The 27,757-nt window shown below is 43.0% G+C and overlaps 1 protein-coding gene across 1 annotated transcript in view; it reads right to left on the bottom strand.

Annotated features, from left to right (window-relative positions):
- MYO10 (myosin X) overlaps positions 1 to 27,757 on the bottom strand; it is a 166,107-nt gene that overhangs the window by 128,764 nt on the left and 9,586 nt on the right. Inside the window, exon 2 of the mRNA XM_074545473.1 lies at positions 1,336 to 1,434. Coding sequence (XP_074401574.1) covers positions 1,336 to 1,434 — 99 coding nt within the window. The remainder of the gene's footprint in view (positions 1 to 1,335; positions 1,435 to 27,757) is intronic.

Below are 27,757 nucleotides of genomic sequence, written 5' to 3'. Positions count from 1 at the left end.
GGAGCAAGAAGAAGGACACAAGAGACTACCAGCCAGGCAGCCTCACCTCAATCCCTGGAAAGGTGATGGAGTGCCTCATTCTGCAGGCCATCTCAACCCACAAAAGAGACAAGAAGGTGATCAGGAGTAGTCAGCATGAGGTCACTAAAAGTAACTAATGCCTGATTGCCTTCTATGCTGAAACTACCTGGATGGATGCAGAGAGCACAGTGGATATTTTCTGCCTTGACATCAGCAAGGTTTTTGACGTTGTCTCTCACTAAATCCTCATGGCAAACTCAGTAAGTGTTATGTTGGATGAGTGGACAGCAGAATGGATTCAGAACTGGCTGAGTGGCAGATCCCAGAAGGTTGTGATCAGTGGTACACAGTCTGGTTGGAGGTCTGTCACTCATGGTGTCCCCCAGGGTTCTATACTGGGCCCAGTGTATTTAATTTGTCCATCAGTGGCTTGGATGAGGGAATAGAGTCCCTTCTCATCAAGGTCACTGCTGACACAAAGCTGAGAGGAGAGGTCGATACTTCAGGTTGTGCAGCCTTTCAGAAGGACCTGGACACGTCGGAGAGCTGGGCAGAGAAGAATCTTCTGAAATTCAACAAAGGGAAGTGCAGGGCCCTGCACAGAAGAACCCGTGGACCCTGGTGGACAACAAACTGTCCATCAGCAAACAGTGTGTCCTTATGGCCAAGAAGGCCACTGATATCCTGGGGATACATTAGGAAGAGCATTGCCAGCAGGTCAAGGGAGGTGATCCTGCCCCTCTGCTCAGCCCTGGTGAGGCCACATCTGCAGTATTGTGTGCAGTTCTGCAGTCCACAGTACAAGAGACATGGAGCTTCTGGAGCAGATCCAGCTGGGACCTCTTGGTAAAGAGCCTGGAGAATCTCTTTTATTCACAGCCTTAAGAAAAGCTGAGGAAGCTGGGTCTATTCAATCTCAAGAAGAGGCAACTATGAAATGACCTCATTAATCTGTATAAATATCTGAAGGGAGGATGTCAAGAGGATGGAGCTAAGCTCTGCTCAGTGGTGCCAAACAACAGGAAAATAAGCCACCAGCAGAAACTGATGCACAGGAAGTTCCACCTAAACACAAATAAAAACTTCTTTGCTGCACGTAAAGGGTGACCAAGCCCTGGGACAGATTGTCCAGAGATATTAAAGAACCACCTGGACACAATCCTGTGCCATGTGCTCTAGGATGACCCCGCTCGAGCAGGGAGGTTGGACCAGATGACCACTGTGGTCCCTTCCAACCTGACCCATTCTGCGATTCTGTGAAAGCTTATTTTTTACGGAGTTGTGAGGAAGACAAAAGAGGAGCAAGGTCCATACCTGACCATAGTCTGTCCTGAATACAACAACTCCTTCTGCACATGAATGAACAGTGCTGGGATAATGCTGATTATTTTCTCGCAGCCAGACCCGAGACCCCTGCAATAAAAACAAAACAGAATTATAGATGACATAACAGAAAAACTGAAGAAATAATTCTACTCACTATTTTTCTCTGGACATACTTCTCAAGCAATATGAGAGAAAAAGAAATCCAAATAAGCAAGTGAAAGAAAATAAAATAATCTCTTAGCAAGTATTTGTTGATTTCTGCTTGATCAGTAAACACAGGAGAACTACACTGAAGTGCCTTTTTTTTCACAAGTTCCTAAATGCCGGCAGGAGCAGCTGGAGCCAATCCTCTGATTCTCTGAGTCATGTGCCTCATGCTAGCACATGTAAAATTACAGAACAGTGTTTGAATTTAAACACAGTTTAGAAGACCCGCCCCAAAGCCAGCTGGCTCCCTACCTGTTTATTTTCAACCTTAGTCAGACACTCCCAGCACTTCTTTCGCCTTTTTTCTAAACTACTTCCCTTTATACGGTTCTCTTCTCTTTGCTGCACAACAATGCAGAGGATTAAAAAAAAAGACTAAATAGTAGCAAGCAAGGTTACAAAGAACTGATATTTGCTATGAAGGCATTGGAGACACTGTCAGTGAGACAAGGCAGCCTAGTAGAGCAGGTAGAGCTTAATGTTCCATCTACCTGGCTGGTGGTGCAGATGCAGCATTAAGAAAACAGAAATAGCAGCATTAAGAAAACACTGAGAACAAGGGAGGAGGACCACAGCTGATGCTGCAGCAAAAGCCATCCCATGAGCAACAGCCACGCGAGTTGTCCTGCGTAGGAGAAGACTTTAGCTGGCATGAAAACACTCAGCAGCACTGACCCATGGCCTCACTTCCAACCAAAACTACACTCCCATTCTCTTCAAACATCTGGCTCCATATCAGGGCAACAGTATTTTAGTGGCTTTCAGAGAACAGAGATTTTTTTCACCAGAACAGTCAAATATCCTCCTAAAGAAAAAGTAAAGGAGTGATAGGAAAATGCTGGGATATACCCTGACAATCATAAGGTTAGGGTGTACAGTCATGGAAAAAAACCAATTCAAATAATTTTGCATGCTAGAATTCAAAGGTTGTCCTTGCCTGAATTGTCACACAGAGAAACCAGACATAAAGTCTTTTTAAGGTGGATGGGGTGCAGTCCTGATTAATAATTGAGAAAAAACCAGATTTTTTATTCTGCTGCCTATTTAGGAGGAGTGGCCCATGAGCTTACCATGGACTTCAGCCACATTACAAGTTACATATGCTTTTAGATAATGTTGAATAAATGTTATTCTTCTTTTGTGATGGGACAATAGCAGCACAGAGACAAAATAGTACTCATGGAGAATTTTAAAACTCTCGCTGTTTGGTACCCCTAAATGGGAAGAGCTCACCTGGACACACAAGATCAAGCAAGAGTATCCCTTTATTTTTTGCCCCTGCATCTTTTCATAAACTGCTTTCCATTTTCAAGGCTGCAAACATATGTGGAGCATTTGCCCTTTTACTTCCAAAACCTCAAGTCAGATGGTTTCTAGGCATACAGCAATTCTGAAGCAGTTCACATGCAATGTTCATAAACTCAAAAGTGCAGGGTTAGGGCAGATGGAAGCGGAAAGGAGAGCACCAGATCCTGAGGTGAGTGGGGGGAGCAGGAGACTGGGAAACAGTGGGGATACACCTCTCCCAAAGTGGTAAAAGCAATAGATAAGACTTGAACATTACATTCAAAATCCAGTAACAGCAGTTGAATCACTTCCACCCACTCTCCTGGGTCTACATCAGACTCTGGTCCTCAAAAAACCAAGGGCACTGCTCTGTTTTTATTCTCTTGCACCACATTCTCTTAACATCCCCATGCTGACTGGTTCAAGGGTACCTCTCACCCTGCACTTCCCAGAGGAAGGAAGGCTGATGTGAGGGCTTTGCTCCTGGACTTCCTCTGCTACCTCTGCACCAGAGCCAGCAAACAAAAATGTCCTGCGTCCCTCAGGTACAGACACAGGAGCAATGATAACTTCAAGGCTGCATATTTGGTACTAAGGAATATCTACCATAACCACCATGTAGAGACTAGGCGGTTTTTTCACATTACTGCAGGTGCTGCCATCAGCTCACTGCCCCCAAGAGTGCCTGAGAGTGAAAACCCGAGGCTTGCAGCTGCCCTGTGGGGCTGGGTGATGCAGAGCCCACTTAATTCACCGTGGAATGGGTCTAAAATCCATAAGCATGTGTGGAAACCCAGAGCACCAGGAAAATTACTCTGTCTGCTCTGGGCTGTCCTGACCCCCCAGGGGAGCACTGACTTTGACCCTCATTCATGGAGAAAGTTTCCTAGATTTCAAGACAGACTAGAATTCAGAATTCACAAAAGTGTGAGACAGATTATAGAGAGTAGTGTAGGTGTATCACTTGGTGAGAAGTTAGGTTTTGGGATTTTTAGTACGTTGTGGATGGAAGCAAGATGGAGGACACAGGTGTCATCCTGCATTTCTTCTTCCTTCTTCTTCATGGGTTTGGGTGGCATTTTGTAATTGGGCAGAGAAGTCCACATTGCAGGCTCTGTGGGACCAGTTATTGGGTTAAAAGGAAAAATAATCTAGGTGTTAGTTCTTAATTGGATAGTTTAGTTTTAAAAGACCTTGTAACAAGAGACTGTTAGCCATTTTGTGCCTGCTAATGAAATGCTGCCAAACTCACAGTAGTGAGACTGTTTAACTGATAAGAAATAAAAACACCTGAGTTCAAACATGAACTACTGTCTCAAGTGCCTTCAATCCAGACCCAGAGAAACCCACAAGCATGAGTACACAGCAAGAAGATGATGTGATGATGCACCCATGCTACATCCATGCCATCCAGTGAAAGCAAGGTGAGCTGAGCTTTGCCTGGGATTCCTGCATGTCCTCAGCCACCTCACTTCATCTGTGCATCACAGAAGGCTGAAATTGACAGAGACCTCTGGTGAGGCTCTAGCCCAGGGGCTCAGCAGGCTCTCAAAGGCTGGCTGTGAAAGCACTCCGTCAGTCCCACAGTAGAAAGTGTTTCCTGATGTTCAGTGTGAGCCCCGTGTATTTCAGTCTGTGCCCACTGCCTCTGAACCTCTGAGCATCACCAAGAAGAGCCTGGCTCCCTCCTCTTTTATCTTCCCTCCAGGTATTTACATACACTGGTGAGATTCCCCCTGAACCTTATCCAGGCTTAAGAATTCTAGCTCTCCCAGCTTGTAGTTCTAGGAGAGAGACCTTCATGATCCTCTCTTAGACCCTATCCAATATATCCATGTTCCTACTGCAGTGGGGAGCACACAGCCAGACACAGCACTCCAGCTCACAGCTCCCCAGGGCTGGCAAGAGGGGTAGGATCACCTCCGTCAACTTACAGGCAACACTTTACTAACATGTCCAACAGTAGTGTCCATAGAAACCTCATGAGATACTCCTGACAACACAGGACACCAGAAGAAAGAATCCTCAGCTCATTAAGCCATCTCAGTCAGACAATCACTGTTTCACATCTGAATGTTTCTTTGTTACTAGTGGGACTATTATGGCATAAAATGAGAGGACTACAAGGTTGTCTAGCTCTCAGAAAATTTTTATTTCACTGGTCTTTTTTGCCTTGACCTAATAACCCCACAGAAGCAAGGCACAGCAAAGTCTTCCCAGCAAGGCACAACAAAGCTTTCCACAGCAAACACAAATTGCAAGGGATTTAATGATGGTGGCTACTGTCACCATCAGGCTCTGGAGACCAGACAGCTTGAAGAGCAGATGCATGTACTACTGTCACCCTAAGCAGCAAAGAGAATTTGGTCCCAGCCTATGCACACCATCCCCTCCTCCCTCCCCAGAAATACTTTTGCCAGCCTGCTGCTGGGCACCAAAGGTCTGTCCTGGTCAGTCTCCACCGTCTCCTTCTACGAGAGCTCAGTGCACCTAAATGCACACATAAAGAGCAACAAAACCTATCTGCCAAAATGCAGTCAAGTTCCTCAAGTGTTTCAGGACAACCAAACCCCTGTTATTCCACTGGTTTATCATTTGCCAGCACCTCAGAAGCTCAAGTAATGTGAAGTTTATGCTTTCAAGAGCAATGAAAAGCTTGTAAACATTAAGCCGCAACAAAATTTGCCAAAACCTCAGCATTCAAAATAGCCTCTCAGAACAAGGAGAATGTTTTCCATCTTGAAATTAAATAATTAATGCTGCAAAATATCTTTTCTGGCTGTGAAGGGGAAAAGAAGGGGCCTGCACAGAAGCCTTCACTTGGTTGGGCTGGTGCTATAATAAGCTTTTAAAGCAGGGAAAGGGGTTGATTTAAACAAATGTACATTGTTAGGGGTCAATAGCTGCTATTCAAAGGAGGCTGGAACAATGCAGCTCACAAAGCCAGAGGCATCTGGAATGCAAATACAACATGTTCCCTGGCAAGGTAGCTCTACAATGGAGTGTCTGTCCATGGGCCTTCTCCTATAGGTGGGGCAAAACAGAAAGGCCTTGGCAAGAGATACCTCTCCAGCCATGCAAGCTGCAGACATTGATCCAGCTGCCACCCCTCTGCAGTGCATTAGCCATGCACTGCTGACAAAATCTTCACCAGGGCTTAATTTATGGACAAGACTTGGCATACAGGACCCACCCGAGGAAGGAATCCTCTCAATGCACATGGTGGATACATTGATCTCAACCTCTTTTTCAGGGATAAGCCTGGTGCCTTGGGTTACTCCAGAGCTCCCTGACAGCCATCCTTCTGTGGTAACAGGGCATAGAAAGCCATGGAGCTCTAACTACAGCCCAGTGGTTTTTATTTCCATGAAGTAAGGTTGTAAAAATACTTGGAATAGTGCTTGCAGAAGAACAGCTGTATGCCATCATTTCCGTAGCAAATAAATTTCTCCTGACTGCAAAACTGAAAGGAAATAGCTTTGCAGATCTCACAGCTGCAAGACCACCTGGAGAAGTCCCGGTCCTTCTACCTCACGGATTTTGATGCTGAAAATGCAAACACTACTTGTTTTTTTTTTTGGAGATGACAAAAATCCATTCTTTTTTTACTTTCTGTTGGATATATATGCTGAAAATCACAAACTTAATAAAGAACTTTATCTCAATTAGCTAAAATGGTGGAGCATTCATTGCAAAACTCTAATTAACAAGTTAGATTTTATATGCACCCATGCTGTATGCTGCATAAAATAACTGCACATTAATTACATTTTATATACACATATATTCTATATATGTCTACATATGAAAAAGCAGATACTGTATAACAACTGTGTTCTTAGTGCAAATTCACACCTTATAATGACTGAAATCTAGTCAATACATCAATGCAGTTGATTCAAAACCATTAAAATTGCTTTAAATGAAGAGCTAGGAATTTAAGTTATGCTGCATCTGCATTCAAAAAGCACGTCACTACTGAGGCTTGGCAAAGTGAAAGGAACAATAGTCAATATGTATTTAGAGAACTTTTTGTTTATGCACCTCAGTAGCTTGGCTCCAAATACAAAGTCTGAGACAGGAAGAGATGTTATTAACTGGGTCAAGCAGGACATAGCTTTTCAATGCAAAAGATAACTAAACCCACATTTATCTTCATTCCTTCTCTTTCCTAAGTCACAAACTGACGACAATTAGGGAGGGGCCACGAAAAGAAAGAAGTCATCAAGGAAAAGACCACAACTTTGCTAATTTCATATTAACAGTCAGTTATTGTGCCGAAAACTCACCCTTCCCTATTGGCTTTGGCAACTGAAAACAGTTAGATTTAGGTACCCAAAACCATATTAAGTGCCTGGCCAGACAACTCAATGGAAAGTTCACTGGAAGCTCAATATCCCTCACTGAATTCAGTTCACATATGAACCATTCGGCCTCTTGAGCAGAAAACCAGACCTGTTCTTCCATATCTAAGTCCAGGGAAACAAGCAGTAATGGCCATCTGTCTGATGTATTGCTCTTTAATTCAGAATGTTGGTCTAGATGCCCTCCTTTGCACTGCCTGGCTTCCCTGGTGCTGCTTTCCATCAACAAAAGGCTTCCAGAAGAGCTGGTCATCAGTGGTGCCTGAATGTGGGACCTACTATAAAGGTCTGTGGCTGCTACTGTCACACAATGTACAAATGGGAATTCAACAAACACTCCAGAAATTGCTCCAAGACAGTACCACAAACAGGCTAACCCTCTCTGCCAACAGTCAGGAATCAGCAGTATTTGTTCAGAGATGGTAGGGTGGAAAGGGACAGACAGAGCTACAGAGAAGGACTAGCTGAACTCTGTACATAGTGAGAGAAAGCACAACTTTATTTCTTATTTGAAGTTTATTTGAAAATGCAATCTAAATTTCAGTTCCTTAAACTCAACTTCATGAACTGATTATCTACATAAATCAAGGCATATACTTAATCCAGCTTAATGGGGTAAAATTACTTTTTGAACCCTTACAGTAGTATTCACAATTTCCTCAGAAAACACTCAGGAGTAAAATACTAACACCTTCCTCTCAATAAATTGTGCTCTGTCTCTTACATAATACTATTTTCTTTCCTGTTTTAAAGCAGAACAAAGCCATGAAGATGTTTCCATGGGATAGAAGGCCAGTTCAGGGGGGTTAGTTTCCTGCAGAGCAAAATGCCCTTGAAAATGAGATATTTCTGTTGTCTGTCAATCCCCCACATCAGATCAAAGCACCAGCTCTCCTGCTCCTGAGGTCTGCACAACAGCTGCTGATTAACCTTCAACAGCCTCCATCTCCTCCTGTTTCAGTAACTGGAGACAGCACAGAGCTAGTGACGGTATACTACTTTAAAAACAAGAAACTGGATTAAAACATATATTATTACTGACTTGAAAGGGAACCAGAATAAATTTGTACCCTCCTCAGCCCTTTGAAAGCACCAGCACTTCTTACAAGACCACTGCTTCATATAAGATAGTATTTTCTACACAATGTTTGAAAACCCCAACAAATAACTGCACAAAAAAATTTTATCTTTCAATTATGCCCAACACAAACAGCACACAGACATTACTCTCAACATATGCAGGTGGACAGGCATATTTCTCCTTATCTTCTGCTGTTGAGTGTGAAGACATCCATCACTAATAGACCTCACTCAAAAGCCAAAGACAACTCCATCAAAAAGCAATTGCACTTCTCTGCTAGAGCTTCTGAAGATGTGGTTGTCAGCTCTTGAGGACAACAGATTTCTGCATGGCTAGGAAGCAGCAACTTTATCATGCACTCAAAAGCAAATCCAGCAAGAAGACACCATCAAGTCTTTTTGGAAGAGTTACTGGTATTGGCACAGTCTGAGTTATGACTTTCATGAGAGATTCAGCAAACCTGCAAAATGCTTTTTTTCACATTGAAGACTGCCTAACCCATACCCCAGCATCATGGCTGCAAAAACACGACAGTGCAGGAGCTTGGAAAGCCTACTGCCATTATTGATTGTGGTCAAGTTAGGCTGCTAGCAAACAACAGCTTGTTCTCATGTCTGCAAATGTAAGGTAAAGAAATAACAATTTCTGTGCAATCAACACAATGGCATTACTGATTAATTCTGAAATTAAAAATCATTGCTCCCAAGTACTACTTGGCAACTGACCACAAACAGAACTGCAAAAACAAAGCAGGGAAACACATACAGCAACTTTTCTCTATCTGCTGGATCTACAGTTTCAAGTCCCACTTTACATCATCTTCATTGGGTATCACAGACTAGCCTGGCTTATGGCACTGCCTCCACCACTCTCACCCCTCTACCTTAGCTTGGATTGAGGAGGCAGGATTTTGATCTGTTAAAACCCAGTAAGGAAGATAAGTAATCCAAAAAGAAAACACATGGCTGAGGAGAAGGAAGAGGAGATAGCTACTGATGACAGCAGCGAGATGTAGGGCGCACATGGGCAAAGGAGCTTAGGGCCACGGCACATCTTTCTCTCCAGGTCTACACTGGGGCAGGGGGTAGCAATGGCCAGGCAAGTGACAGACATCCTGGTGTACTCATGCTCATCTTAAAAGTAGCATGTAATTCTCTCCCCTTATTTGAGTCCTTGAAGAGGAATATACAATACACTCAAAAATCCCCTTAAAATTTATCCTGAGAACAAAACAAGTCCGAACTCCATGTCCACAGAATTCAATATGAGCTGCAGTTCTGTCTTTGATGATGGCACGGTTCTGTCAAGGACTCATATTTTCCTCAGAAACTCATTTTCTAATTAATAGCAGTCACGACCACAAATGCGAAAACACATGAACAAAACAACAGCAACAAAAAAACCCTAACAACAAAGCCCAACACAAAAATTCCAACAGGTATTTTAAGGAATGAAGAACCAAGGAAGGCCAGTGCACAAGAAAGCACCAGGGGAGGAGAAGACTCCATTAAGAATCGGTCACCAACGCTTACAGCAATGCAGCCAGCAGCAGCAGTTGTCCCAGCACAACTGTCCAGTTTCAATCACCACTAGATTCTGCTCGCATACTCTTTGCCACATCATCTAGCCAGCTCTTACACTGCTCTTCAGCTCTACCAGTGACTCAGGGAAAAGGAGAACAGCCTGCCAAAATGCCTGTAGCTCATCCACCATGCCTGTTTGGGCCTGGCAGTCTCCAGTCCAAAAGCTGCCAGCTTGGCAATGTTTTGCTTACGCTTCATGACATGCTTATAAACACACATCAAGGGGGAGGATTTTTAAATCCACACGTGAGAAATCATGCTAGCACTCTCCTCTCATTCCTTGCTTAAGCTGTTCCCTTGGGACTCAGGTTTCAAAGACCAATGAGGCAAAGCAATGGTAGAAATTTCTTCACTACCTTCTTTGTTGGGGCTCACTAACACAGCTTTGCCCTTCTTCAGAACCTTGCGCTTAAAGACTCAAAAGTCAGCTGCACAGTGGCTAATGGTCTCTAAACCACTTTTCACCAGTTTTGCAAAACACCCAAGAAATTTTTTCACCTTCCTCTTGCCTCTCCTGTTTGGACACAAAGCAAAACCAGGCAAGCCAACTCACGAGCTCCAGCCACGTGGCATGGCAGAGACCAACCATTCCGAATCAAGGTTTAGTTTGAGACTGAGCTTGAGAGATGTTTCTCACTGACTGTCTGTAAAGCCCAAGGAAACTCTTGTTTCCAAAATATGAACTCTTGCTTGCAAATGTACAGCTTCAGTCTCACTTCAAAACATTTTGTTGAGGAGCAGCATCTTAATTGAGTACTTCAAAGATAATTAAGTGGAAAAATAAAAAACATTCATTTGGGCACATTTGTTCTGAAGAGAAGCAGTTACTATTTATTTTCATGAGACACTAGACTCTTCATTAGATTCATTAGTCAAGCATTGTTCATTTCTTAAAACTGATCCCTATGTATCTGGATACGGAAATTTTTGAAGATAATCCAGTATGAAACAACTACATAGTAATGCTAGTTTTTCTATGGATGCTAATTGTGCTACACAAGCATGGATATGCCTTGTCTAGAGGGGCAGTATAACGATTCAGCCTAATTTGGATTTGCAAAGCAGATGAAATTTCTGATCAATATACATCTTCTACCTTTGAACAGTCTTTGTCAGCTATCTGTTTTTATTCTGGTAGTATTAGTCAAAGCCTTCTTGCATCAAGAAGCATCACTGACACAACACCAGTGTTGCATCTAAAAGCAAGCAGGAGAAATTGCTTTTAGCAAGGTAAGGACTATTCCTGGCTTCTAGGAAGCTCAGCGTTGCCTTTTTCTTTGTTTTCTTTCGCATGCCAAAGAAGTAGGCAATTCCAGGAAAGCGTATCTTTATCAGGGTATCAAGTGGGATTCTGGTGTGAAAAAACTAATTCATATTAAACAGCAGACTATGCAAGGTAACAAGCATACTTAGAAATTATTCCCAAGAATAATACTACCTCTTTCAACTTTCAATTTGCTGGCATCAAAGCACAAAAGGTTCCACTTTAGCTTTATATTCCATATTGTCAGTTTTCATGATCCTTTTACAGGTCTGAAAACATCAGAGGGATTTTTTTGTATTTTGTTTATGTCTCCCTGTAACTCAAAAATATCAGTTTACACATGAACAATTTTCATGCATTGAAGTAGGGATGGGCAAGCAAGGAAACTATTTCCAGACTCAATTGTGGCAAAAACCAGCTATAAAATCAGAGCCATAAGACAAAAACAAACTGACCCACCCAGCCCACATTCTTTGTACAGAGTCTGGGGTATTTTCCCCCCCCCTCTTCTTCCAAATTCTATATTTGCTCGAAATTAGAACTCAGGATTTTGTAGAGACATGGGTCACACTTTGGTACCATAAGACTTAGCAAGACTTCATTCCAAGGCTTAGAAAGTAAGTGCGAAAAGGAATGAGAAAATAGAATAATGGAGCACAGTTCTTTCATTCTTTTATTAACAGAAACACTGATTATTGAAAATAGGAGAATTATAAATGTCAGGTCATAAGTTCTTTTGTTAAGTTGCATTGATCCCCTCACATTGAATTTATAATTGATGATTTAGTATGCTTCATTTCACTTGGCAGCTTTGCTCTCACAAAATGATTGCTACAGATCTCTCTCCTGCCACAGGGACACAAATATTAGAGAGATGTACTTTACACTGAATTATTTTTTTACTTGGCTAGCTCATGCTTCAGTTTGGGTGGTTTTGGGGGGAGGGGTTGGGTGGGTTTTTTGCTTGTTTTTGTTTGTTTGGGGATTTTTGGTTGGTTTTTTGGGGGTTTTTTTTGTGCTTTTTTGTTTGGTTTGGATTTTTCTTTGTTTTCTGTTTTTTAACTCAGATTTCGGCAAGCTATATGGGGCTTGCCCTACAAACATCAGAACTCTTTGCTAACTTTGCCCACCTATGATGTCTTTCAGATGTCCATAGGACCCTGTATATAGGTAAAACATCTATAGAATAAGAAGAAACAGATGAAAAACAGTTGGTAAATTAGGATGTTCTGTTGCACCTGTACAGCAGGTGCATTTCAGCCTTGTCTTTCTGAAGCCCATCTGAGTGGTCTGACCCCTCACTGAGGAACAAATCCCAGCTGCACTTTGACCACAAGCACTTGAGAGGTCTGGGCTGCTCAGACCTGAGCAGTTGGAGCTCAGGTCCCCCATTCCCAAAAGCCACAGTGACTCCCAGAGCAGCTCCCACCAGCAGCCCCTGCTCCATCCTGTTTGTATGCTCTGCTAAGACTCAGGGCCAACATCCAGGATTTGGGACAAGCACCCCTTCACAGCACCAGCTCCGAGAGACGAGACACTTGGGCAACCCAGCAGCCTGCCCCACACACCTGTGGTCCCTCAGGGTGGGCACAAGGCAGCACAGCACAGCACAGCTCAAAGGCAGGAATGGGAGCCCAGGGAAGCCTGCTGAAGGTTAAACACATCATGTCTACACCTAGTCAGAAAAAAGTGGATTTCTGGCCTGCAGCAAGTGGGGAGCAGCAGCACTGAGGCGCATTTGGGAAGCTTGGGCAGATGCTATCAGACTTTCAGCATCATACAGAATGGGTCCAACCTGGGTTACGAAACATCTTGAGGTGGTGGGGACCCAGTACTACATTCCCAGGACCTAATCATCCTTAAAAAATAAATAAATAAAAATACTAAAAATCCAGGTGGCAAGTAAGAGGGGAATTATACTCCTTCCATGTCTGAAGCCCACCTGTGCTGCCTGGCTTCTAGAAGCAGGTTTGGAAAATGGGATGACACCTTTGCCACACCCATGGGTGTCCCAGCAAATGGCAGGCAATACAGTGTCCTTCCATGCTCTCCCTCCTTGCCTTTTGCAATTTGGATGAACACTGAAAGAGCCAACGCTGCCACTGAAGTCCTAAGTTGGAAGGCTAATATTAGCAACTTCCCACACTAATTTGTACACTGCAAACCACAATAATCACTGAGCAACTCCAAACTGCCTGTCTGGAGATCACCTGATGAAAACACAACCAATTAAGCAGAAGGTAATGGCACACTTTATCATTAGTGGGCAGAGCACTGGCTCATTCCAATGCACCTGAGGCAGAAAGGTTGGCAAGCACACCGTGTGCTTACAGGGAGCTGGGGGATGCAGAGGGGCATTGCTGGGCTGGCTAGCACTGCCTGAGCCCAGCCTGGCTCCTCACACACAACACTGTGACCAGCCCCTCTGTGGGAAGGGTTCTGTAACTCAGAAGGACACCTGCACTTCTTATGGTGCGCTGTATCTGATGCCTTTTGCCCTCTGACTTTCTGAAGCTCACTGCCTGGCATGCAGCAATGAATGCACATCTTAAAAAACAAAAGCAAGAAAGCAACGGTGCTTTAATTAAATCCCAGCAGTGTACGAAAGCATTCATAACACAATAGCTAATGGGTATTGTACTTCTACACAGGAAAGGAAAATATTCTTTGCTGGAGAGTTATGGGAGCTTTAGTCACTAGAACAGAACTAAGCACCTAAGTAAAAGAGTAATCTGGGTAACACTGTTTAAATATATTTTCCTCTATTTTTAGAAGAGAGAGAGTGGTGGAAAAAAGAGTTGAAGGATGACCCTCAGTTAGACTCTGCACGCCTGTGCAGAGACACACAGGAAAAAAAAAAGTTTATTCCACCTGCCATTTATTTTAGAATTGATTCACATTTCCAGCATTTGAAAAAAAGGATACTAAGAGGACTGTCTGAAATCTCTCTGCACCTGTCTACAATCCTGAAGAGAGTCCTTTCTTCCACTTTCCTATGTCATCTTTTCTTTCATCCTACATACCCTGATCAATATTTTGGGATGCCTGGGAGGAAACACTCCCTGAGACTTTGGTGGGCACTTCTATTGCACCTGGAGCAGACAGGAGAACTGCTAGCTCTTCCCATTCTCTCCTTCTCAGGTCAGGAACTCAGAAAAGACTCCCAACAAATCTTAGAACTCAGCCATGAACAAAGATGTCAAACATATAAGATTTGATCACTGTTTTCTTTCAATGTTTTTCAATTTTCTCTTGAAATATGAAGACAATGTGTGAAACTGCAAAGGATAGAAGCCTATAACCTAAATAACTTGTTATTCACGTCAAAATTAATGGTTTTTTTATAAACAAGATCCTACTAACAAGAACCTACTAACCATAAAACAAACACAAAGGTGTCAGTCAATATGAAATTTTTTTTGATTATGAGTTACTTCTCAAACCTGTGATCATAACTTTTTAAAGAAAAATAAATTGCAACCAGGCAGTTGCAAACACCTAATTCACTTTGCCAACACACAGGACAAGGGAAATTAGGTGGCAGTAGTGGAAGAGAAATTTAATGCCAGCCCAGTCTCCTTCCCAGCTGTTGCACAGTATGAGCAGAAGACTCACTCAGGGCTAATCTCTGCTTTCCCAAAGGACACATGACACCGAAGCAGGCTGCACAGTGGCCTTTCACACCACTGTAATGCAGGCAGAAGGTGAAACAGTATAAAAGAGAGTTTGGGATCCATATTAAAAGGAGATGTAGCAATAAAGTTTGTATAGAGAGTAAAGTTAGAAATACATGAAGTTCAGTTAAAAGACAGCATTTCCTGCATGCACTTTGAACACTTTTGCATTTTATCAACTTTAAACTTCTTGGAAAGACGGTGATGCTTAGCAATGCTCCCCACTGCAGAGCCCGGTCACTGCTGATGAATATCAATGGTATGCAGCAGAGGCAAGGTAAAAAGGCAGCCTGAAACACTGCATTCATTATATTCAGCCTCCCAAGGTCACAACCCTCTGAAAACCAATATCCTGCTTCTTTGCTTACTCCACTTCTCCCTCACCAGATACATTTCCTTGCAGTAATGCTACACTCATTAGGTATCTGTTTAGATTCTTCTGCACTTGTGCAACTAGAAAATGAAATGTCTACAAGGGAAGTCAGCAGAGTCATTATGGCAAGTCATTATTGCTTTTACTGGCATTTTTCCTACATATTACATTAAAAAAAATTATTCCTTTGAATACTGAACTATCAGAAGGGAACACCTTTAGTAGAAAACACAGAAACAGAGTATTTTATATGAGCAAACCTTCTCTCCTCCTGTCACAGACACTTGCACATCATACACTGGACAGAACACTGTAATTGCATGTTGTTCCATCTCACATCTATGGACAAGCCCCAAGGCAGCTCACAGGTTCCTTGGATGTGCAGTGACACACCCTTCCCCACGGCTTGCAGCACCTTTTCCAAAGAAGCTTAAAATCAGCATTCCACCTTTCACCAGAAAGGTGCGTCACGTTTCCTCGTTTGCAGGCACACCTTGAGACTTGACACATTCCCATTCTGCATACTTGTTTCCGTGACAAGGACAGACACCTACTGTATGACTCTGCTATTGTATTTTTTTATTTTTCTTTCTTCAATGCATGTTTACAAGAGCTGGTAATTGTCAAAAGGAACAATGACTACCTCAACCTAGTACTCATAGCAGGAGTAGGAGAAGCAGAAACACAAAGAAGTTGCTTCTGTAATTATTTTTTTGCACACATGCGTGTTTTACTGTACAGCAGGTTGAAGATTTAATCCAAAACTAAACCACAAAGCAATTAGAAGACCTTAACCAAGCAGAAGTGATTTAAAGCATTACCCCCTGACAAAATAGGCATTTATCTCAGAGATAACCAGGAGTAAGGAAATACATCTGGGTTCAGACTCTCTTCTAGTTTACTGCATCCAGTGTGCAAAAGCATTTTTAAACCAGGGCTGAAGAGCTACATGCCTGTCAGCAGGCAAAGGACTTCCTCAGCCAAATAATTTTGACTATACACTGTAATCTCCCAGAGATCCACCATTCATCTATCAAGGTGGGAACCTCTTGTACCTAAACCCTTCCCATTAGCCATGGGGATTAGCCCAAGCAAGCAGTGAAGCATTGCTGAAGCAGACAGGCAGAATTTTTTTCCCCCCCCATTTCTCCAGGATCAGGTCTGAAATAAGAACACACTCTTTACTAAGCGATGTGACCCACTTGGGTCAAGATGCCAAACTCAACCAGAGAGGAGATTCCATTTCCTTCACACAAACACCTGCCAGCTGTGACTGACAGTCACATTTTCCCCAGCCTGGAGGAGCCTGCAAGTGCCAGCTGTGGAAAGCTGTGCTTCCCCATATTAGAACAACTGATGCAAGACCAGAGGAAGGACTGGCAAGAACACAGCTGCTTTGAGACAGAGATATTCCAGACAAAGAAAGGCCACGAGGATGCCTGGGGGTATGCAGCCACTCTCCTACAAAGACAGAGAGTTGGGGTTGTTTAGGCTGAAGACAAGGCTCCAGGGAGACGTTATTGTGGTCTTCAGTACCTAAACTAGGCCTACAAGAAAGCTGGAGGAAGACTTTTTGAAAGAGCACATAGTGTAAGCACAAGGAAGAACGGCGCTAAACTGAGAGAGGGCATGTTTACATTAAATACAAGGAAGAAACTTTCCTGTGAGGTTGCCCAGAGAACCTGTAGACGCCCCTGCCTCAAAGTGTTCAAAGTGCAGTCTGGATGGGACTTGGAGCAACCTGGTCTAGGGGAAGGTGTCCCTGCCCATGCTTAGGAGGGTTGGAACCAAATGGTTTTTAAGGTCCATTCCAACCCAGACAATTCTATGACTCTATCATATTCAAAACTGAAATTCAGCAGGTTTTTAGGCTGGTGAAAGTAATGAAATGACAGCATAGATGTAGGGGGTGTGACACATTATTTGCATATGAAGCAGAAGTATCTGAGAAGAGCTCAGCATGTACAGGCAGTCGGAGCTAGCAAAACCACAGCCAAGAGCAAGCCTCTCCTTCCACTCTACACATCTGGTCTCCAAGAAGTAGTCATAATCAGTACACATCATCCAATACCTCAGACTACCCAGAAACTAACATAAAATCACAGAATCATTTAGGTTGGGAAAGATATCTCAGATAATTGATCATAGAAGCACATCCCTAAGTGTCATGTCTGCACTTATTTCAAATACCTCCAGGTATGGTGATTCCATCACCTCCCTTGGCATCCTGATCCAAAGCTTGACAACACTCTTGGTGAAAAAATTTTTGCTCATATCCAGTCTAGACCTTCCCTGGTGCAACTGGAGGCTGTATCCTCTGGTCCCATCATTCATTACCTGTGAGAAGAGACCAACCCCACCCGGGTTTCATCTCCTTACAGGTGTTTGTAGAGAGACACTGCTATCAGGCAACAGACAGACAACACACACAGATCATAAAGCAACTTTAAGTCTGACAAAAACATAATTTTCTCCTACAAGGTAACTGCTCCAGTAGATTTACACATCCCTGCTCTGCATCTCCCAGCTTCCTCCCTCACCCTGCCACCCAAAAGCTATGCTGGAAGCTGTGAGCCAGCACACTGCACAGAAGGTCCTCACAAGCAACCCTCGTTGACCCTAAAGCCCAGGGAAACATGACTCTTCCCTTCAGTTACCTCTGAAAGTGTGTCTGTTCAGTAGCATGAACCTTTACATGGAAATTAATTTTAATTTGCAATGAATTACATCAACCAACTCCTCTGTACACTTTTGAATTAAATCGACCAACTAGTCTGTAAACATCAGCCCAGACAATTCCATAAACACCTGCTTCCCACAGCGTGGTGCAGTTCCCCAGTCTGTGAGACCTGGGGGGGCTCTGCAAGCTTTCCATCACAAGGATGATGCTATAAATTATCTATAAAGAAGATGACTGCACAATAATTTCAAGTCAAATTGTCAGTGTGTCTAAATTAAAAAGCAAGTGCAGCACTCAAAATGCAGTATTACTGATTCTTCCCTGCCTGCAGAGGTGCTTATTCTTAAATTAAAAACAAAACAAAAAACCCCCCAAACAAACGGAAGCCCTAAAAGCAGAAGTAATAACCCAAGCAAAACTCAAAGTAAATGGGCTTCATAGCAAGCCTGCAGAAGCTTAAACTGGGAATTTTCCATGATTGCTTCACACAGTGCTATTAAAACTGATTTAATTTTACATGCTCATAATCAGATTTTTACGGCACAAAAGAATGCAAGTATAAAACAAATATAAATACCTTCCCCTGCCTATAACCAGCCAGTATCTTTTAATACTTTCATGCTAATAATAAAGTCACTCCTCATATTACTATGCTGACAATAAAAAAAAACCCAAACTAACCAGCTATTTGTTCTGTTTGGGTGGTGGTTTTTGACTTGTTTTGTTGGGATTTTTAAAGAACTCTTAAGTAAAATAAAATGACCTAAACACTACTAAAAAAACTTTCCCACAAATGCTGAAGCATGAAATTGTGCAAAGAGAAGCTTTTTTGGCTAATTAGTGGATTAAGAAGAGGATTTGGGAAAGCCTCATTAGTCAGAGCACGTGCTTGATTTCAGCTGATATGAATGTGACACAAACACAAGAATGAATGATTGCTTCTTCAGCCCAGACCTCCTCTGGGGAAAATGATCCAACATGGTCACCTGGAGGGGTACTCATCCCTACTGAATTACTCTCAGAAATGTAATTTCAAAAAAAGTGAATGTTTTCAAGCATGTTCCTAATTATTTGTACTGCTTTAGCCAAAATTGTATTTTTACTCTACAAAAAACAAACACAACACACTGTTATCACTAATCTCAGTGGCAGAACAACTGAAAAGCATCTTGCTCATGACTACCAAAAAGCCCAGCCTCACAAGACAGCTTTGCTGAAGCTGGTGGCTCTTTAACACTCCTGAACTCTAGGAAGTAAGAAACACAAAAAGCTGCTTAGGCTTTACTCCAAATAAATGTTGCAGTAGCAATGTGTTCCTACACTGCCAGTTCTGTATTAGCTTCCTCCAAGCTCTTCCTTGGCTGGTCAAAAAGACTTGGCCTTAAAAATCAGCAATTTTCTCTTCAAAGAAATCATAAATCATCATCTCAAAGTGGAGCAATGACTTTCTGCTTACCACACATACTACCTCTAGCCCATGATGCAGCATATGAAATGCTTCATTCTGCAGGCAGGAACAGAGATTTCCTCACCTCTCAGGAAATTAATTTTGACTCCTCAGAGCCCCACACCATTTTCATGTGTGCAGTGGAAAATATTGCAAGCTGCAGGGACTGTGTGCCTGCTGCTCCTCCTCCAAGCAAGTCACCAAGCAGAACTTGACCCCCTGCTTAGCACAGGCAGCAGATCTGGTTTTATTTGCATGGGTGCAAACTCCAAGGGAGGGCAAGAGCCTTATTTATACACTGCACCTCTCTACCCAGGGAAAGGGAAAAACATATTGGAAAGGGAAATACTGTAGTAACTGGTCGACCATGACAAAAGCAGAGTGAAGCTTTTGTTGATGGCTGCAGCACTTTGGCACATGCAGCAATGCAGTTTAAATCATTCAAATCCCACGACAGCATTCACATGACGTCACTTTCCCCCCATTGCTCGTGAGCCACTCTTCCTACAATTTCACTGTTGTTTCAAGTACCAGCTTGTCTTTATTTTGAAGAAATTATTATAATTGCATCATAATTCTAGCTGCTTACTCATAAGATGAGCACAGCTCAATTCTGGCAGCATGTTTATCACTGTACATAGATCTTTTAAGAGAGTGCTGACACAACATCGTTTTGGTCACGTTTTCAGCTCCCTTTCATCTCCAGAGAGACATGAGCATATTTGTTTATGCACAAATGTGACCTTCAGAACTTCTGTGTATATTTTCATATAAACACATGGTTTCATGACATTCTCCTCTTGTAAGAGCTAAATCCATGCCTCATGTTCACATAAGCAAGATCCTATTTGTACATGAGAACTACAGAATCTAGGCCCATAGTTAGTATGAAGAGAGATACTTTCTCCATTTTCATTCCTCCAGATCACATTAAGAACCACCTCAAATAGATCCAACTTCCAGAGGTAACACACAACTTCAGCCAATTTGCAAGAAGGTTGTTTGGGGCTTCTTAGTCTGAGGCTTTCCCTCAGATAAAACTGTATTCATTTATTTTTCGTCTAAAAATGATTTATGGACACGTTTACAGAAATAAAGGATGTGAATCATTCAGTGGTTCTTCTCTTGCGAAAAAAAGAAAAGCTTCCAGCAGAAATTTTCCCCAGCAAGTCAATTCTTGAATACTCAAGACTGAGCATGGGCTGGTGATGGATCACCCTGAGTGCACGCACATCCACACCCTCTGCTCCCAGGCAGCTGATGAGTAACAGGACCGTGCTGTGCCACAGGTGTGGAGCACTGCCTGCCCTGTAAAACACAGTTACTGCTTTACACAATAACTTATAATGTCACATGCAACTTCTTCCTGCTCATCTGGGGGAAAGGGCAATGTCCAATTCCTCTTTAAGTCTATTTTCTTCACCATATTTCCAGCTTGGGACTTTTTGTTCCTAACAGCAGCTCTCACGATACCATCTGGTGCCTGAAAGACAAAGGCTGAGGTGTAATTACCCCTATCCAGCCCTGAGGCAATTCTGCTGCACTGGCAGAGGTAGGAACTACATGGCACCCTCTCCTTTACTCTTCAACTTCATACACTGCTCTGCTTCCTTTCTGATAATTTAAAGGAAACAGCATTGAACTTGACCTTCTGTGTGCCAATATGGCAGCAGTTATTTGTAGTCTTTCAACGACAGTAGTCTCTTAAGGCCAGTTTCCTAAAAACCAAAAAAAAAAAAAAATTTCCTGTGGATCTTGTGGGTCAGATTTAAATATCTTCCCTACAAAAGGCACCAGATATAAATGCTCTTCCCTCAATACATGCCATGCCCTGTATAGGTAAGGAGACAGCTTGCTGGCTTCATTAAAAGAAATTAAGTAGAAATAAAAAGCCGATTTCTGTCTTTCCAAGGACATGTCTGCAATAAAAGCAGCTCTAGGGTCAATGTACAAATCAATGTAAGAATGATCCTGAGATGGGTTAGAAAGCAATGGTGAGTTAGACAAGTCATCAGCTAACAAAGTCAGGTCTGTGTGAAGAGCACAGAGAGGATTGTGGCAGAGGCTTCCTGTCCTCATCCCGACAGGATGGACACGGCTGTGGGGTCATGCCAGGCTGTGCCACCCACTGCTGCCCACCTGGGAGCTGCAGCAGCAATGCAGAGGGGCCCTGCAGTGTGCACTGCAGTGAGGGTGACTGCAGATCTGCAGAAGCTGTGCTTGGACCATGGGTGCCACCATATTGAAGTAGCATCACGGCTACTTCAATATAACTTGTAACAAGACCAGCAGTGGTTACCTCCTGGGTTTCAATCACTTTTTTGTGGTTAAGTGGATTTTTGGGAGCTTCCCGAGTCCCAGTAGATGCAGTGCTCACAGTCATAGACTGGTTTATGCTGGAAGGGACCTTTAAAGATCATCTAGTTAAACCTTCCCTGTCACAGTTAGGGACATTTTTCCCTAAACGTTCATTAATTCTCCCACAGCAAGCTTGGATTGTGACGTGTAAGAAGCCAAGTTACTTGCACTCAGCTAGAAATGAGAAATTGAAGGTATTTCAGAAAATGCTTAAACACATTATGACTCTGCTCTTACTCAGAGGGAAATGTATCCCATATTCATCCTGGGATTACCATGTCTTTACTTATTTTAAGTAGAGCAACATCAGGAGCTAAATTTCCATGGAAAGAATTACACAGCCTGGGTACTATGTCAAGGCACCAAATTTTAGAAACTCAAGCATCAACACTAACTCTCATCGCTTGTTTTGGGTTCATTATCTTTAGACATGATCACATAGCTTAGCTATAGATCACCAAAACCCTAAAATTCTCCTGTGCCTTTAAACCTACCCCCGTCCACAATCCTTTGCTTACCCAGCAACTTCCCTCTCCTGCCCAGTCAGAAACCACTACTGCAGCCACTTGTTCGGGAACTGCCAACATCTGCTGGTAGGAGAAGCAAAACTCACAGGCTGGGAACAGTCTGCTCACCTGCATCCCCCATGGATCAGGAGAGACCTTTACAACAGCCCCCCAGCCTTGGAAGAGCTGCTGGGCAAAATGCACACAGGCAGCTGGGAGCCACAAGGAACAGAACACTCAGTGTCCTAATAAAGGACTCAGGAAAAGCCCAAGAGCACTGCACCTTTATTTTTACTTTCCAGAGAAGCCCGACAAATGTAACATGCCCACAAATACACTTGGCTTTAAAGGGGAAAGAGGACATGTCACTGCTCGGTCAGCCAACACCAAGGCAGAAGAAATCTAGCTTGAAGAACGTTCTAGTTCTGCACCACTAAGTCAAAGGGAGGTTAATTATTACTCACCTATTCAGGCAAGCCCCAAAATCCTTCACTTAATTGGGCGAAAACACAGCTAAGCATGGAAGGGAGCTGCTTCTTAAACAAAGACTTCTAAACTAGAAGTGTAATTTGTGGGTTTAGCACTGTACACAGTGCAGTAAAGACACAGAAAGACCCAGACTGCACTCGGTGCCCTTCAGAATAAGGTTAATCCCAACACTTGGAGCCTAGGAAAACCAGCCATCTGTCTGAAGTGGTTCCCAAACCCAGCAGGGAGCCCCTGGAGTCTTCCAGACTCCACCAGGGTCCCCAGGGCAGTCTCAGTGCATTGCTACTTCAGGCTGGTTTGTTGCATCCTCCTCACTTCCATGGCTGCTGTCCCCAAGGAACAAAATCAGTCTGCTCCTTCATGAGGTTGCAAATCATGTTTTATTTTACAGGAGAGAAGGCCAATTCACCCATGGGTGCACATCAGCTATGCCCTACACCATTTCCATATTGCTCACAGGACCACAGATATAGGTTTAAAACAAAATTCAGAGTTTTATCAGAAGTGTAAATGTACTGACAGAGTAGACACTGCCCTGCAGGGAACACAACTTACTAGAAGCGAAATGATTCATAAACTCATGTATTTATTTCAGACTGGGGCCAAGCAGCTTTCGTCACTTATCCAAGTATGCTTGAAAACCTTCCTTTGAGCAGAAAACAGCTCAAGAGGAGCTATTTTTAAAGCCATCTAAAAAACAGCAGGGCATGACATACCTTACTTTTTACCACATGGTAAAGATGAAAAACTGGAACAACCTCTCTCTTTTATCCGTCTGAGGGCCTAAATGAGTAACTTTATTTATAGCCACTAATGGCTACTACTTCTGACCTTGTTTTTTCTCCTCAACAAACCACCCTTCCATCAGGGAATTAAAGCTTTCAGCAATTCAGACATTTATGTTACTCTTGCTCAGTATGGTTTTTCAACTGGGAACAAGCTTCCCAGGTCACTGGGAAAAATAAACAAACAAACAAACACTTTTTTTTTTTTGCTGCTTCAGTTAATTCTAACTACAAAGGTAAGAAAGAGGGAGAAGTTACACAAACTATCAAATTTCTTTTTGCTTCTAAATAACCTTGAAGTAATTCCTTGCCATATATTTCTTCCTCCACAGCAGTTGTGCCAAATAATGTACTTATTAAAGAAATTTAAGAAATGGAAAAAATACAAGCAATATACAAGAATCGTAGGTAACATCAATATTAGCAAGGAACAACAGGTTAACAGAAGGCACAAATATCCTGTTTAGAGCTATACCAGCAAACAATACAAGGTATTCTCTTCCCCCACGCCTTTCCTCTTCAATGGTACATAGGCAAAGGAAGGAACAGCACAGCACTGCAGCTGGAGTACAATAAAATCTCATCAGGCTAAATAAATAAGCACACACACAAAGGAACCAGCACCTTACAGAGCCACACCTCTGAGCTTACTGACAAAACCTCTTTTTTGCAAAGCAAAAAGCAGCATCCTCACTTCCCAGAGGTCTCAGACCCTTCCAACAAGTGAAGATGTGAAGAGCAAACATCCCAATGGTTGCAGGTACAGACTACCTCCAGCAGCCTCAGCAGCAAAACATTTGCCAAGTGACAGAACTCTTGAAATTTTTCCCTTTTCTAACAGTTAAAAAGATCTGATAAAAATTCAGCTCTTTCCTGAAAAACAAGTGGTAATACCACCAGTGGACTTCTGGAGAGAAAGAGCCACTTTCTGACTATTTGTTCCTCTGGTAGAGTGTCGGGAACAAAATGAGTGGAAAAGATGATCACACAGCAACAAAAAGTAGGGAAACCACAAAAGGCAAGATTTTATTACAATAATTTTTGCCACCCATGAAGCACTACTAACAAATGACACAATCCCATTTTTTTGCAACATATATTACAGCAGCTTTCTTGAGAAAAACCACAGATTTCTCCAATATGCCTATACCAAACTATCTAGAAGCACATCATTGCTCAATACCACTAAAAAAAAGATACTTAAAAAGACTACTATAAAATGCAAGAATTTCCAAAATGCTGGCATTTATAGTGGAAGGAGCTGTTGACTTTCTCATAGGAAGAGAGGCCCCGCAGAGAGACCTAGACGAATCAGAGGGCTGGGCAATCACCAACCATATGAAGTTCAAAAAGGGAAAAGTGACAGATTCTGCACCTAGGATGGGGCAGCCCTTCATGAATGTATGTGCTGGCTGGGGATGGAGAGATGGGCTGGGTGCCCTGGTTGATGGAAAGCTGCATATGAGCCTGCAGTGCCCTGGCAGCCAGGAGGGCCAGCCATGTCCTGGTGGGGATCAGGGACAGCATCACAGCCAGGCAAGGGACGGATTGTCCTGCTCTGCTCTGAGCTGGGGCAGCCCCAGTCTTGAGTCCTGTGTGCAGTTTTGAGTGCCATGATGTAAGAAAGGTATAAAGCCATCAAGGAGCATCCAAGGGGCCACAAAGATGGTGAAGAATCTGGAAGGGAAGCCGTACAAGAAGCAGCTGAGGTAACTTGGTCTGTTCAGCCTGGAGGAAAAAGAGTAAGAGGAGACCTCATCACTGTCGACAACTTCCTTCTGAGGGAAAGCAGAGGGGCAGACTCTTCTCTCTGGTGCCCAGTGACAGAACCCAAGGGAATGACGTGGAACTGCATCAGGGGAGTCTAGGCTGGACATCAGTAAGAGGTTCTTCACCCACAAAGTGTTTTGGGCACTGGAACAGCTCCCCAGGGAAGTGGTCACAGCACCAAGCCTGACACAGGTCAAGCAGCACTGGACAATGCTTTCAGGCACATGGTGGGACACTTGGGGTGTCTTGTGCATGGCTAGGAGTTGTACTTCAATGATTCTTGCGGATCGCTTCCAATTTAGGATATTCTATAATACCAAAGACCCAACCAGCAAATGCTCACTCAAAACCTACAGCTAGGAAAACTCCAGCTGTTTAGAGGACAGCAACAGAAGATTATTCTAAAAAGATGAAAGGAACTACAAAGCAAAAAAAAAGCTTAATTCAAGCATTTTAAAGCAGTAGCTATCAGACACTGTATCTAACGAGGAGCCCCCTTTGAGGAGCCATCCTGCTGAACCATCTGCTGACGCTAGCTCCTCCACCTCCCCAGGAGTGCCTGGGGCCATCCCAGCAGCAGTGTGAGCCATGATCTGTTGCTGCAGGTGTCTGGGCCTTTGCTGCCTTAAGCCTTTCTTGTCCCTTCAATCCAGCCAATGATTTATGTGCAGCCACTCTTCTTGCCTAATGTCTACATGCAGAGTGGAAGGCACATCCCTGTGCTCTTGGACAGTCACAGCTCATACTGCCTACCAAAACCTCTGATGCCTTGCAGCAGGAAAAGAAAAAATTAAAAGCCCAGGAAAACAGCAAAGCTTTTGTGGCCTCTCTGACTGCATAAAGCGACTGTTCACTTTTCAAATCAAATGGTTCCAAGCAATATAAAGAAGTGTTTCTGTACATGGCACACAATTTCAAGAAATCAAAATTCAGAATTACAGCCTTTATTTGCCTGAGTCCAGAAGCACCTGGAACACAGTAACTACTGATTCCCTGTCAGAAGGAAAAGAATTCCATGACTCAGTGTTTTCCTTTTTCACTCAGTAAGGACTGCTGAGAACAAGCCACCAGCAAAAGATCACTGGATGCTCATAAGAAAATGCACAGATTTCCGTACCACTTTCTGTCCTCCATGAGCTCCTGATGGCATCTCCACCTTAACTGCATGGTACAAAGGCATGCTACTGACAGAGGTGTAACTACACAGTACAAGTGTAATACAACTATTTTATCTCATTGCAATTCAGTTTATTCATGTATTCATGGGCTTGTGTACAAAAGAAATCTGGGGTATTAACTACTGCACCAGAGTCCTAGTTATTTAAGGTACTGGATCACCAAGGCACAATGATGACAGAAATGGTGTGATAGGAACAGAAATCGGGAGTAGAGACCCTTAAAACTAACACAAAACAGAGACAGCCTTTTGCCTTACGTGCTGTGAAAATGCTAAAATCCCATTTATGATCTGTTAAAACTTCTCAAATTTGGTGTGCAAATTATTAGAAATGTTATTGCAAGGAGGGAAAAAAGGGTCTGCTGCACAAATTACATTTTCTAGCACAGATTTGCTGCGTACCTTTATTCCTTGAAATAACTTATCAAGTATCACACGGCAGAATCCGACTGGAGTTTCAAGAACAAAGAGCTCACTTCATGGGACACTCCTCTGGTACACGGTCTGAAAGGCAGCAGGAAACGCCACCCTTCAAAGCCCTGCTGTAAACGCTGCTCTTATTCTCTGCTGGGGAATATACTAATTGATTGGACACACCAAACAAACCTATTCATCGTACCCATCACCAGAAAGCTGTAATGAGGGGATAAGCCCTAATCACAAACCCAGTCTATATTTAATAAGGGGAAGGGATCCAAGAAGACGACCAGCAAAGCAAGAAGTCTGACCTACAGAATGAGCATCCACTCTTTGTCCTGACGTGAACTCCAGTGTGACTCCTGACGTGACTCGTGTCCCGCCAACTTGGCTCCCTTCTGAGGCAAATAAAAATATAACCTAACCAAGACACAAAGCTGGGTTTGATCCACTGAAATGGTCAAATAGAAATGATGTCCACTGGCTCTGTAATCACATGTGCACATTAAACAAAAGGATTTGACTTCTCCTCAAGATAAACAACTTCAGAAGAAAAACAATCCCATTCTCTTAAGAAATATATTTAACTTAATCTGAGAAAACATTTCAATGTCACTCTAAACAACAGCAACTAAAATAAGAACAAATAATCCATTTCCGATAATGCTATAAACATTGATACTTTTTTAAAACAACGAATAAACTTCTCTTATCTGCTGTCCCCAAAGCCAGGGCCAGTTTGGCTGAGTGCAAAAGAGAAGGTCTGAGAATCTCTCAGAGAGATCCTGCACTTCTCTCAGTGAGATCAACAGGCACATGCAGTGCACAACACCAAAACCACACAAGGCTTTGCCAGTAGCACGACTTTCACAGTTCACAATCATTTCAAGAACTACAGAAATGTTTTCTCCAGATGCTGGGAAGTTCATCAAAAGTAGTTTTCTAAAG

Source organism: Zonotrichia albicollis, chromosome 1 (genome assembly GCF_047830755.1).
Source record: "Zonotrichia albicollis isolate bZonAlb1 chromosome 1, bZonAlb1.hap1, whole genome shotgun sequence".
NCBI lineage: Eukaryota > Metazoa > Chordata > Aves > Passeriformes > Passerellidae > Zonotrichia > Zonotrichia albicollis.
Note: the sequence above shows the minus strand (reverse complement) of the source record. Positions and strands in the feature narration are given on the sequence as shown.